This window comes from Perca fluviatilis, chromosome 14, assembly GCF_010015445.1.
Source record: "Perca fluviatilis chromosome 14, GENO_Pfluv_1.0, whole genome shotgun sequence".
NCBI lineage: Eukaryota > Metazoa > Chordata > Actinopteri > Perciformes > Percidae > Perca > Perca fluviatilis.
In genome coordinates, this window is record NC_053125.1 from 11,454,494 (window position 1) to 11,469,441 (window position 14,948).

General features: G+C 41.4%; 1 protein-coding gene and 2 non-coding genes across 3 annotated transcripts; 2 read left to right on the forward strand and 1 right to left on the reverse strand.

Annotated features, from left to right (window-relative positions):
- Positions 1–521: 521 nt before the first annotated feature.
- prox3 (prospero homeobox 3) lies at positions 522–12,526 on the reverse strand. Its single transcript, XM_039822859.1, is given in 8 exon segments — positions 522–2,698; positions 5,510–5,615; positions 6,129–6,241; positions 6,880–6,987; positions 7,099–7,384; positions 7,386–8,919; positions 9,615–9,704; positions 12,114–12,526. Coding segments are annotated over 6 exon segments (2,319 nt in total). The 5' UTR covers positions 8,918–8,919; positions 9,615–9,704; positions 12,114–12,526; the 3' UTR covers positions 522–2,524.
- On the forward strand, positions 3,864–3,937 carry trnai-aau. Its single transcript has one exon. It is a non-coding gene; the product is annotated as a tRNA-Ile (tRNA).
- On the forward strand, positions 4,673–4,746 carry trnai-aau. Its single transcript has one exon. It is a non-coding gene; the product is annotated as a tRNA-Ile (tRNA).
- Positions 12,527–14,948: the final 2,422 nt, after the last annotated feature.

Sequence of the window (14,948 nt, forward strand, 5' to 3'; positions counted from 1 at the left end):
CCTGGTTAATTCTCAAATGTTGACAAAGACAATCCAAAAATAAGTTAATTAGGGAATATTTTCATTTATATGTGTGTTCTGTGTCTCTTGTGATCAAGCACAGCCTCTCTTCGTTCAAAATGCCAAACTGAAACTAGTATGTGGAGCATGACTCTAAGCTTTACCAGGTCCACGTTGACCAGACCCATTGTCCAGCTTCTTAATCAAAAGACAGAAGCTTTTTTGCAAGACTTCTGTGGTTTGGATACATCGCTAGCATAGAGAAACTGTGTGTGTCTGTGTGTGTGTCTCAGGTGGCTAGACTTAGTGCAGGACTGAGCCTCTTACACAGCCATTATCTAAGTATTAGTGTCAGTTAGAATGTGTGTATGTGTGTGTTTTAGTGTGGTAGTGTTGTTAGATTAAAGGCTTAAAGTATGATGGCATTAATGTTGACTACCAGGACCTGAAAACTAAAGCGCGAGAGAGAGAGCTTGTGTGTGTGTGTGTGTGTATGTGTGAATCCAGACATCACAACACAATCCTGGTATCACTTTAATTCACTGATAAGTCTACACACCAAAGTTCACCAAAGTCTGAATGAGGCACAGCTCTAAAGAATACAATATGTACAAGTACAATATAAAAGAGAGACCAATAAAAGCCATGAGAGAAAGAGATAACAATACAAAATGTTATGCAAATATAGGAAACATGCACTTGAAAACACGTCACAAATAGTTTACATATGGGCTCGGTTTCACAGAGGGGGGGAATAAGCCAGAGGAGCAACATTTTAATGAACAGAAACCCAAGTTTCTTCCAGATAAAAGAGTCATGATATACAGTAGATGGAAAGTTTCCGCAAATATCTTTGGGAAACAAATGTCAATATATACTAACTGTGCAACCGGCCTATTTAGTTTAGCATCACATTTAAGGAATACAAAAACAGAAGTGAATATTTCAACAATAAGAGTACATCAAAAAAAACAACAGAACATTATTTTTAATATTTTAAATTCAATATATTCTCCCATCCTGGCAGAATTTTAAATACATTGTGCCATCATGTACAAAAGCTATATAATAATTCAAAATTGAACAAAGAGATGGATATACAAGCAAAATAAATCCATTGACTGAAACCACTTCTCTTGACGAAGGGCATGACTGAAACCACTTCTCTTGACGAAGGGCAGCTTCATGTTTTCTTTTTTTAAGTCTTACAAGTACATTTCCAATATATTGTGTAACATTAATGATGATTGGTCCTCATGGTTTCTTCAAAGATTCCCAAGCCTGATTTCTTTAGTGGATACAAAGCATCCTTACAGATGTGGAAACATGTCTGTAACTAAAGTGTAAATGCTGTGGGGCACACTGATCAAAAAAGGTACTCCTTCTAACACTCCAGAGAAGCCCACACACAAGGCAACAATTGCAGTTTATTTCTAGCAAACAATCATATTTGATGGTTTGACAAGTCTCTAATGTAAAACTGTATACACACTCCTGAGAGAGAGCAACATTGAAATGTTTGGGTGTGATAGTTGAGTGCTGGTTGTGCAAGATTGCTAATGATTACACAGCAATATTACGCTTTTCTTAAAAGAAATGTCCATCAGGAAGCTGGGTTTTTCCGAGTAGGAACACTGCTCACAGTGAAAGTGATGTTGAGGAAAATGGGGCACCCAATCTGAGAAAGTTGGTATGTGCTCAGGTTGTGGACTTTTTGTCTGAAAGTATCTGAAACGTGTATTTGTTCAGCAGCGTCCATGCTTGGTAAACAGTCTGCAGTACATTTGATTACTGAGGGAATGCATAGAATGGCATTTTTGGGTGAATGGCAATCCTCTGCAAGGGACTGCCAGGGAATGTTTATTATGTTTTCATGTGAATGAAGCCAGGGAATGATGCTCCTGAAACTTTACATCTGAAACAGTAGCCATCTCCTGGTAACACACCAGACACACTCTATGCATATTTCCATGACATTGTTAATAAAAAACCAGTCAATCAGTCTATTCCAGCATTGTGGCTACAGCAACTCTTATTTTAATGACAGTTTTATCACCCCCGTGTAGCAGCACTGTGATTTCACAAGTCATCTGACTGATGAAAAATGTTTTGAAAGGGAATTCCTGTTCTGTCCTGTTTTAATTCAATTGCATGGTCACGTTCCATGATAACTGCAGTCACAAGACTCTTATCACAGCACTGAGGGTGTCAGTAGAACTATTCACCCTGTGTGTGTCTGTCCATTTAAGCATATATGTGTCTTTTCCTGCACAATATGTCGTATACATATATATATATATATATATAAATACATTATCCTCTAAAATTATCTTTTTCTCAAAATGAATGTATAATGAATGAACCGAATAGTAGAATTGTTTGGATTTTATCAGTTCTTATAGTGTTGTACAGTTTGTGAATGCTTTAATAAAATGTTCTTTTTTTCAGTGAGTTTGTGTTTTATGCATGCATTGGTATACCATGCATGCATACATTTGTGTACCAGATGAAAGTGGTTCAATCATCAGCCAACAGGACATCCAGGCAGTCTGAAGGCATCCGGTACAGGACTGTCAAGCTTACAGATAATTTTATAGATCCCTTTCTTCCAGCAGGGGTCGCTGTCTCTCCCAGTCCAAATGGCTGAGTAAAACTCCCTCAGAGCCACTTCTGATACCTCGATAAACCTCTCTGGGACCTGCACACAGAAATGTGAATTATGTCCAAGGATAAAATACTTCAAGGTCTACACCATTAGGGTTTTGAAATAACGGACACACATGGAAATTAGTAAGTATTCACATTAAAAAGCAAATTAGGGCTTTGAAATAATGGACACACATGATAAATTAGTAAGAATTCCCACAAACTAAATCTACAAGCTCAGTACGGTATAAAATTGAGTCATATGTACAACCACCAGTTAAAATCATATATTTAAACATTACGTGCAAGACTAAAATGATGTTATTATTCATATTTCATACAGTATGCTATCATACTTCTTTTGCATTTATTGTTCACCCACACAGGTGTTTTCAATGCCTCATTGATATTTTCCTGATTCTCCTGTTAAAACGGACAAGATACACCCTATCATTTCTTTTTTTAAAGATTATTATTTGGCCATTTTAGGCCTTTATTTTTATAGGACAGCTGAAGCAAAAAAAAAAAAAAAAAAAAAAAAAAAAAAAAAAAAAAAAAAGAGAGATGAGAGAAATGACATGCAACAAAGGGCCGCAGGTCGGAGTCGAACCCGCGGCCGCTGTGTCAAGGCATAAACCTCTACATATCATTTCTTATCAGTGCATGGAGTTTGGTGACCTTGCTTTTTTTTAGCAAGAAAAGCACAGGTGTGAAGAATAACATTAATGATAGCTCTGTTCCATTAGGCGTCACAGAAAGCCATGTGGGCCCTTGAACTGTTAATGGAGCGTGGGCACAATTCAGGTTATTAATTACACCTGTGCTCATCCTGCTGTATGACATGTCAAAATATCTGCAGCATAGCTCTCAGTTTAGTTTTGTAATATTAATGTTCTGCATTAAAAAAAAAAAAAAAAAAAAAGCTCCCAGGAGCGGAAGACTAATCAGCCAGTTAACTGAGGAGGTGATTGATCGTTTTTCAACTGTGACATATAGCCTGGACATTGTGGAAAATATCAAGATTGTTTTTTACAGCTAAAGCATTTCTATTACATTTTCAAGGCTTAATCATTATTGGAGTATCCTGATCACAAATCTGCCTTGTCCACGACTCAAAATATCTCTGTAGAATACACACTGACGCTGTACAGATTAATCGAGGACTATGACATGTTAGGATTCCTGACCGAATCGCTGTCTGACGTAATCTGAAGCACGGCCGGTTAGCTCAGTTGGTTAGAGCGTGGTGCTAATAACGCCAAGGTCGCGGGTTCGATCCCCGTACGGGCCAAACTGTTTTTCATTGAAAATAACACGTGATCTCAGCATTCACTATAAAAACATGCCTCACTCCAACTTCATTGTAAATATGCAATATAAATATGTTGTTCTCTTAATTGAATAAAAAACATTGTACACTCATCTCAATGATTAAACTGTATTTATTTATGGAACTCTGGAACTCTGGAAGTCTTATCATAGATTCCCTTAAAATCACTTACATTTTGTCACATCTATGTTTGAAGTAAACTGAGGTTTAGAGAACATGGACTAGGAATCAACAATTATGACCTTTGTGAAAATGTTTTACTATTATAATTGTTATTATTATTATTATTATGATTGTTGTTATTTCTAAATTCCTATTTCGTCTTATTTATGACATTGAGAGTGTTAATACTATGGAGGGGTTATACATCTAAGCCAAGTTCTCTAGAACAACACTATTTCCCAAATTATCATTCCATATGAACCACCATACATGATAATGAGTAAATAATGAAAATCCTTACTGTGATTAATTGAACAGTAACTCCAATTTGATTACGAACTTGCTCTACTTCCACTCACTGAGAGTGTCAGCTCAAGTTGAATCGTCGGTGACCAATACCACCTTCACTTCACTGTATTGCTTATTGAGAGTGTATGTATTGCTTGTGGCTTACCCATTAAAGCAATTACAATAATATCAAAATTATATCATTACAATTACCGACAGATTGACCATTATACAACACATTAACATGGCCGGTTAGCTCAGTTGGTTAGAGCGTGGTGCTAATAACGCCAAGGTCGCGGGTTCGATCCCCGTACGGGCCATCATAGTTTTTCGGTGAAAGCAATCATGAAGTAGTTCTAACACGCAACACACATCAGTGAGGAGACAACTATAATCTGGCTCACTATTTGCCCATAGTGTACATCGTAACGTTAACAGGTGCACGTAACTCCAAGATCCATTTCTCACTTACATGTACACAGCCATCTTATATTACAGTAGTTGAAAGACATATATCAAGCAGCTCTTTAACTGTTTAGGACAGCTGACAACCAGGCCTGGGGAGAAATAATTAAACACTTAAAAAAATAAAAATAAAAAAAGAATTGGAGAAAAACAACTTGTGTATGTACGTGAAAATAAATACTCACAGTAGTTCGTTAAAATGAAATAAAAAATAAATAAAAATGTCAGTAAAAAAAAGTTAGCACTTCTTTCATCTAGTTGGTTTTACAGTCTTTACCAAGGCTTTAGCTAATCCGCTATTCACAAGGTAAAAATATAACAGCTCTCTATCTGGCAGAGCACCAGCCATCCTGCATTGGACAAACCAAGGGTTAATGTCATAATAGACAGCAGCTAGAGATTGAGATGTACATCCTGTTTGTGTATTATTCTATACATTATGTAACAGTGATTACATGAAAAAAAGCACCTTGGGTTGCTCTTTCCATTACAGAAAACTTCAGCTAACCAGACTCAAGGTCCCCAAGCATCATGCTTTAACTACAGCGACAGCGTATACAGGTATTAAAGCATCCACCCAGCGACTAGACATGCTGCTTATAGACACACTCTCCTTACCTGGTAGACGTTACTTTTATTGTAGTGCATGTTCAGTATGCGGTAAAGCTCTGTATCGCGCCCCACTCGCATCTGATTCTCTCTGCCCAGACGAGGTGCACCATCCCTGGATTACACAGGCAGACAAATAGACTCATTTAAATTGAATCATTATAAAAATCCAGCCTGACAATGCTGAGATTTAATTGTAGTACTAGAATTATTCTTCACAAACCTCCTCCTGAATCATTTCTAGCGTTGTATTATGTTTTTTTTCCTAACAGTCCTGAGGTTATACAATGCATGCACTGTGGCAAGTTTTGACCACTTGAAATATTAATGGACATTACGTATACACTTATGTTGTAAAAACACTGTTGCTTCCTGTTTCATGCAACTGTGAGCATACAACAGGAAAGCCTGGAGCATGACACAACAAAGTTTTGTCATACTTCAATCTGTAATTCTTTCCTTCTTTCTTTTTTACAAATGACCAAATTTGCAGATCAGTTTATGCATCTGATGCATAAATCAGACAGAGTGTCGGCTAATGTAAAGATTCAGTGGAAACATGCTAGCTCCTATAAAAGCCACTGAATCAATGGAAGCTTTGCATGAACCAGTGCCAACTCAAACCAACCGGGTGAGAGCCTCGCGGACAGCCTGTCGTGCAAAGCGCTCCATCTGGATGTAGAAGAACTCTCTGAAGTTACTGAACCACTTAATCATCTGGGAGGTCACGCAGCGGTTAAACTAGACAGTGGACAGGAAAACAGCAGGACAGGAAGAGAGCAGGTGAGGACAGCAAATTTAACTTCAAAGAGAGCTTTAGCCAGTAGCTCAGAGAAAGAGGGACAATGGAAAATGTTAATACTCACATATCGATATCACAAATATGTGAACACAACCTTAGCTTATAATTGGTTAAAGAAATAAAAAACCCTTTCCAACATTGTATTTTCACCACAGTACCACGTTTCACAGTTAGAGATAATGTCTGCCAGTATTAGCTGCTAATATAGGCTTATATTACAGATATATTGGTATCAACAGTAAATCCATTTTTCTAAATGCCACATTTGATGTATATTAGACCTTTAATTTTTCTTATTTAAGTTCAATGTATTGCAGGCTGTCCCTGTATGGGCCAAGTTGATTTTGAGGGAGCACTAATAATAATTATATCATCTAATAATCTATTAGTTTAATAATAGACAGACGAAATGACAGAAAATGACTACTGTAGGTTGCATACACTGGTTGCAAACACCAAATTGAAGTGATCCGTTCCATAAAATAATTTAGTTTAAAATATATAGAATATTATCAGACTTTTGCTATTGTTAAAAAAACAAACATCTTGATCCAGCACTGTGATGGGTTACACACACCTTGACGTCAGGAAAGTAAGTCTTGAGCGTGTTGGAGCTGGGATAACGTGCGTAGAAGAACATGAGCTTGGCTTTCTTCAGATGGCAGGGAGACAAGCCCTCCTGGGTGTATACATGAGGCCAGTTAAGGAGATACACATATCCTTTTACACACACTCATGAATAAACATACCCCTCCCTCCCTACCTCATTCCTCCCCCTTTGCTGACAAAAGGATATTCCCCCAGCAGTTAGGTAGAGCTCTCCTCCGTCCATCCCTCCTCCTCCCCTCATCCCCCCATCCCCCCTCATCCCTCTCTCTCTGCCTCCGTGAGCGTGGCGTGTGAGGGAGGGGTCTAGGTGACCGAGCAAGGAGAGTGGTGGGAAAGAGGGGTGAGACGAGGGGTGAGACGAGAACTCCAGGAAAGGGTCCGAGTTCAAGTAGTCCTTGCGGGACGGAGGGAGGTGCGGGAGCTGAGGGTGGTGGAGAGAGCGAGAGAAGAGCTGCTGCATGGAGTAGTGGAGAAGGGGGAGGAGGAGGAGGAGGGGGAGGCACGGGGAAGGAAGATGAGGAAGAAGAAGAGCAGGAGGAGGACACGTGGAAGGAGGAGGAGAGGTCCTTGGGTTGTGAAGCTGGAGGCAGGAGGGGAGGATGAGAAAGAGGAGGAGGGCGAGGTAGAGAAGGGGGATGAAGGGAGAGGTTGGGATGGGAGGGATTCAGGTGAGTGGAGAGAGGTGGGCCGAGGAGTGGGTGGGCTTTTCGTATGTCAGGTGACCTTTGAACAGCCAATGGCATGGCCAGATCTGAAGCTTCAGTGCGAGGAGGCAGGGCGCTCCCGTTGCTCCTCTTTTGGAGATGCTGCTCTCTTTCTCCGTCCTGCCTTCCCGTCTTTTCCACCTTACCTCTGATCTTTTCCTCATCTGTTCCTCTCGTTAATAGTCCCATCCAGGCCCCCTTCTCCCTCCCTTCATCGTTTCCTGCGTCGGCTGGGAGGAAAGAGATGGCGGCAGGAGGAGAGGATGAAGTGACGTCTGTCATCTCAGTGTAAAGGCGGAGGACTCGGTCGATGACTCGAGCCACAGCGCTACCCAACTCCAGCTTCAGCGCCTGGGCAAACTTCTGCCCTCCCTCCTCGCCCTCGTCTTCTATCCCTCCATGCCAATCTCCACGTACCAGCCCTCCACAGTCCAGCCACAACCCCGCTCCCTCCATCACGCCCTCCAAGTGCAGCCCTCCTCCACTTCCTCTCTCTCCTCGGTCTTTTTGCCTCTCTTCTCTCTGTTTGTGGAAGTTGTCAAAAGGGGAAACAGAAAGAAGGGAGAACGTTTCCTTTTCCATCTCTCCACCATCAATGTCCTCTTCATCGTACATCCCTTCTGTCACGTCCTCCTCCTCCATCATCCCAGCATCTCTTTCTCCTCCATCTCCTCCTCTGTTTCTACACCTCCTTGTCTTCTCCTCCTCCTCTGCCATGTGGTTTTCCCCAAAAGCCCTCCATACTTTCTCCTGCAGGGCCTGCAGTCTCTCTCTTGCCTCCTCCAGCTGTTCTTTCAGCTCCTCCCTCTCTTTTCTCTTCCCCTCCCTCCCTCCCTCGCGCCTCCTGCCTCCCTCCTCTGCCTCTCCATCTCTTGGTCGGCTCTCCAGCTTCATCCTCTTCACTTTCAAGATGTCTTGACTCCACTCGGCCACGAGGGTGGCATCGCTGTGCCTCTTCTTAACCCCCAACAAGCTGTCCTCTTCTTTCATCACTCCTTCCTCTCCTTCCATGCCTTGCTCCACCTGTCCATTCCTCTCCCCCCTGTCCTCCTCCAGATTTCTGTCTTCCAGGTGTCGGCGTGTGTTCAGGTTTGTGTTGAGTTGCCCTCCGATCCTCCTGGGGGCTCCACCTGGCTGGAGGAGGTGGTGGATGAGGGGGAAGCCAGAGGGTCTAAAGGCAGGAGCAGGGCGACCTGCACTGGGCTGAGGATGAACTCCAGGGAGATCTGTGGAGCTGTGAGTGGGAGCAAATGTGTGCATCTGGGGAGCAGAGTCATCGAAAAGATCTGTGGGGGAATCCATCACTGAAGAGAGACACACAGAGGAGGAAAGAGAGACTCAGACTACAGTTGAAAATTAGCCGGCTGGCTAACACTGGCACATTTACAGAAATGTTGATTAATGTGTGTTGTCCTTTATAAATAAAGAATAAGAATAAGAAAGAATAAGAATTACTGTTGCTGATGTTTCGGTTGTTTTGGCCACAAACCAATTTACCAATACACTGATTTAGCTGGGTTCATGTTGGTAGGACAAAACAAAGCATTGTAAAGGTGTCACTTTGGGCTCTGGATAACTGTTAAGAGCATTTCTCACTGTTTCAGATTTTTTTTACAAATCAAACAATCAGTCTATTACAGTAAATTGAAAAATAATCACCTGGTTGATCTAGAATGATGCGATCCTGTTAAAAATGAGCTCAACCTCAACCAGCAACAGTAAAATCCTGTTGTTTTTTTATCAGTGCATAAGTAATAATAACCTGTAATAGTATAACTGTAACAGGGGCCATTTATCTGCAAGTAGTTTTGCTAAGTAGTTTTGAGTACATTTTCCTGATTATAATTATATACTTTTACTTTGGTAACATTTTCAATGGTTTTAACACTTAAATGAACTAAAGGGCCATGAAATGTTCTGTATGGCACTCGTGACTACACCATGTTGACAAATGAATAGATGCAGATCCTGATGTGACTGGCACATAACTTCCGCTTACCTGGACTGCAAAACAGGTCACCGGCCTGTTACAGGACACACAGCTACTTCCACTTGTAATAACAATGAGCTGCAATGTCCTTGCATAGAGCTGCAAAATACAAACACGGTGACAGTTTTTGAGTTTAGCGGAGCACAGAGAAGATGAATTCCCAAATGGTCCAAACAGTTATTCAAAAGGTTGATATTGGCCTCCCTGGCTTTCGAACATGTCATAGGAGGAAACTGCACACTGCAGAACTGATCACAACCCAATGGAGACAGAGAGAAAGAGGCTATAGTGCTGGTGTTGCAGTATAGGTTAACATCATTAACAACATATCACCCATTTCTCTTCAAACTGTCTTTCCTGTTTCTCTCAACTGTGTGCTGTCTAAGAATTCACAAAATACATGTGACAAAATGGAGGGCGATAACTGTGGCTGGACATGGATATTTTTTGCTGGAAAATGTTTTTGTAGCTGGAAAAATATTAGGTCATTAAAATACTGGCAGTAGGTACTTCTGCATGGCCTCCCTACATTACCTGAAAAAGCTCGTAAAACAGAATAGCGACTGCTGGGCTTATGAATAACAGTACATCTCACTATTTAATCAAGATGAAAAACACGCATCCCCAGTGCTTTTTTTCAGTGCGTATACTCCTTTCCGTCCCGACGCCCTTTTCCCCTTTTTCCTTTCTCTCTATTCCTCTCTCATCCTCTCTTTCCCTCCTCTATCTGTTATCAGTGCAGGCAGCTTGTTAAGCACTGTTTGATCAGAGTGTTTACCGTCAAACACACTCACACACATACACATTCACACAAAAGAGAAAGAGGCTTGAGAGAGGGCTGACAATGGTCAATGGTCCTTGGGGAGTGAAATAGAGTGAGAGTAACATGTACATGTGTCTATGTGTGTGTGTGCATATGCGGGAGTGTGTGTGTGTGTGTGTGTGTGTGTGTGTGTGTGTGTGTGTGTGTGTGTGTGTGAACAGCAGTCCTACTTAGCATTGATAACACCCCTAATCCACTTCAGATGGATAAACTACTGCTCACCGAACAGAAAGAATGATGGATGATAAATGGACAGATGTGGGGACAGACTAAAAGAGTTAATGTAGGCAGACAAAATGTGAACACAGACAGTATTTAAAATTTTAGGCTGATTGAGCTACTTGATTGTCAATAGTTAAAATTAAAGATAAATAGATGGATGGATGGATGGAAGGATGGATGGATGATGGATAGATAGATAGATAGATAGATAGATAGATAGATAGATAGATAGATAGATAGATAGCTCAGTGCATAGGTCCCCCGGTGCAACATGAAGAGAATAATCCTACTATAAATAGCTAAATATCAATTATTCAAATGCCCTGTCCTCTCTACTATTATACAGTCCAGATGGCAAAGCAGCCAATGCGCTTATATCAGGGACAGATTAGCTTTTTAAAGCCAGCAGAAAGCTGCACAAAATATGAACACTGAGCAATGAAAATGAAAGTTATTAACCACTAGATTAGACTTAAGACTTGGTACTTTTGGACTGCTGTAGCTGTCACTGGGAAAACAAGAGAGGGAACTCACATTAAGTAAAGCACACACAATTCACTGGGATTAAATAATGTATATTGGTAAATTATAATCAGGGTGTATGTGCTGATGTGCTAGTACATTGGAAAAAATCACATAGGCCAACAGGTTTTCCCTCTGTATCAAATATTAGGCGTATAGGCCTATTTGCATACAAGCAGTTTTTTATTCAAAAATATAATTTTGTGGTCAAACTGTAGGCTATTACATCAGGATAGATACATGTAAACCTAAATTGCAGATCATTTAGCATACTCAGAAAGTAGGATATGTGTGTTTCAACAATAGAGTTTTCAAATAAATACAATTTAATAAGGAGGCAACATTTTTTGGGTGAGTTATTTTTGTGTTGGTTTGTCTGTGATTATTATCCCTACACAGGTTATGTATCTATAACTTTCTTTACATTTATTTTTATATATGTTGCTTATATAGGCCTAATGTTTCATTCATCTATCTATCTATCTATCTATCTATCTATCTATCTATCTATCTATCTATCTATCTATCTATCTATCTATCTATCTATCTATCTATGCTGGTAGAAATAACGTTACTTTAAATAATTTATGTAATGTTTGAAGCTTATGTTTGAAGCCTCCTCGTGGTAACATCTGCCGATTCTGCCACGCGAGAGGAATCCGCTTTGGCCAGTCTGACGCACGAGCTGTCAGTGTGTGTGTGTGTGTGTGTGTGTGTGTGTGTGTGTGTGTGTGTGTGTGTGTGTGTGTGTGTGTGTGTGTGTGTGTGCGCGCGCGCTTGTGTTGCGTCCTGTGACTAATTGGCAGCGGTGGAATAATGTCGCAGTATGAAAGAAACAATAAACACACAGAGAGACCAGCAGAGCTGACCCTCGTTGCTTAGGCTATTCAACGTGTAAAATGTCAAACATAATGTGTTTGAAGTTTAAAAAAATAACTCACACTCAGTTACAGAGAAGAGCTCCAGCGGTGCCCGAACCCCGAAGCCTTCCACTCCAGTGGCCGTTCCTGTGCGCTCTGCCTCGGTCGACTGTCTTCTATAGCACCGGTCGGGCTTCGGACATCGGTGCGGGCAGAAAAGAACCAGCCTGCAGCGAGTTTCCGGCTATTTTCTGTCCCTCTGTGTTCTTTATTTGTCCTTTGTTCCGTAACTCTCTCAGTTTTACTCTCACTCATCAACCGCCTCCTCTTTACTCGAGTTGTGTCACTGTGCAGATTTTTTTCCCCTTCCCTGGCATCATCCTAAGCCTAACCCTATCACGCGCTGCTCCCGGTGTGGTGTAGAGTGGGCGCGCGGTGGGCGCGCGGTGGGCGGGCGGGCTCGAGAGCTGGCCACTTGACGGTCCGGTCCCTCCCATGTTGGCATGACCCTCAGTGTGTGTACACACACACACACACACACACACACACACACACACACACACACACACACACACACACACACACACACACACACACGCATACACATACACACAGGATGCTGGTTTAAATAGTCAGAAGTAATGCTAACTGATTTCAAATGAATGCAATTACCTCTTTTGATAAGTCACGATAGCAACAGTTTGTTGCAGATGGCTACTTGTTCACAACACCCAGATACACCCACAGATGGAGATGGGAAGTCTACTATATCTTGACCAAGACTGAAGAGCATTTCTAAAGGCCAAACAAAGTCTGTAATGGCAGATTTAAATAATGGAGTCAGATTTTTTAGCAGCATATTCTCACCTACAGTACTGTAAAGGTTATATTTACCGGTGAATGTCAGGTCATTTATTAACAGTTTTATCTCACAGGAATTTCCCTTGAAACCAAGCACAAAAACCAACACAGAACTGACTATTTAATTTTCACACAGTTTGCAACAATTTGAGCTTTTAAATTTAAATGTAAGTATAAACCAATTCGGACTTAAGGTAACAGGTCAAAATTAAATAAAATTACTGTAGAACTAATCTGATTCCAAAATAGCCTATACGTAAACAAAAAGTAATGCTTTATTTAAGTTAAAAATGTAAAAAGCGGTGGAAATGGAACATTTTGTGAACTTAAAAGAAGATAAAAGATTATTAAGATTATGTTAGATGTTGTAAATGATCACAAATTTAAACTTATCTTTTGATGACATAAATAAAATTACCAATACTTAAAATATAGGCTGTAGAATTTAAAGATTTCATAGAATCAGAACAGTTTATTGCCAAAGTAAGTTACACTTACGTTGAATTTGCCTTGGTGGTTGGTGTATACATTAACAAACAAACATAATTAAATATTAATATCAAATAAACAATAAATGCAGAAACAAATATATACAAAATAGATGTTTCACATAAGAAAAAGGAGGCTGAATGGATTGAGTTAAGAATGTGCAAAAAATATTTAGTATGTGCAATGGACAGATGTATTAGTCCAGGATGGCGGCTGATGCAACGTAATTGTCTTTGACAGGTTGAACTTCTTCTTCTGCTGCTGCAGGAAGTACATCCTCTGCTGGGCTTTTTTGATGAGGGAGCTGATGTTCAGCGCCCAGTTGGGTGTCTTTGGAGATGATGGAGCCAGGAAGCGGAAGGACTCCACAATGTTGACTGTGGAGTCACCCAGGGTGATGGGGACGGGTGGGGCTGCGTCCTTCCTAAAGTCCACATCCATCTCCACCGTCTTCAGAGCGTTTAGCTCCAGATGGTTAGATGGTTAGTCTATATCCACAACTGCTCCTCAGCTAGCTAGACTATCTGTCCAATCTGAGTTTTCTGTTGCACTACTAAAACAACTTATTAAACGTACACACGTTCCACCAAAACAAGTTCCTTCCCGAGGCTATTTTGCAGAGGCACCGTTGCTCCGTCCGGCGCTCAGCGCCGCCCAAGACGATTGTGATTGGTTTAAAGAAATGCCAATAAACCAGAGCAACTTTTTCTCTCATCCCGGAATGCTGTGTGGACTCACCGGACCCTCCTCTGCAGTGCTGTGGAGGAAGGTCTGGCAAAGCGAGAATACCAGATGGTCAATCGGCCACCTGTAGGCAGACTCATCCCCATCAGAGATGAGACCAATGAGAGTGGTGTCGTCCGCGAACTTCAGGAGCTTGACTGACTGGTGACTGGAGGAGCAGCTGTTGGTGTACAGGGAGAAGAGGAGAGGGGAAAGGACGCAGCCTTGAGGGGAACCGGGGCTGACGGTCAGCGAGTCAAGAGACACGTTTCCCCAACCTTACAGGCGGCTTCCTGTCAGACATGGAAGTCTTTGATCCACCTGCAGGTAGAGTCAGGCACGTGCGGCTGGGACAGCTTGTCCTGCAGCAGAGCCGGGAGGATGGTGTTGAAGGCGAAGCTGAAGTCCACATCCTGGATCCTGGCCTATCCTGGATCCTGAGGAGTCCAGGTGCCAGAGGATGAAATGAAGAGTAGTAGTGACACAACGGAGATAAAATACCCTATTCGTCATTCGCCTTTCAGGTGTACCATTACATTTTTTAGTGAAGTCTCATTTGAACTATCCACACTGATTTAGCTTTAACGTTGTTGCTTTAATCACACAGAGACATTTTGTTTCCAGGAAAAACATGACAGTACTTATAGATGCTTGACCTTCAGCAGCACTTTGTTACCTGTTGCTGGGGATGTTGCCCATGTAAGCCAGCCTCCAAACTGTTCACACAATCATACCAGGAGACTAGGGCCAGTTTCCATTGCCAACTTTGTTCAGATCCTCCCTTTGAGAATCATTTCTTTCTTTCGTCCATCAAACGCATCGAGTAACCTTCTCCTTCCAAAA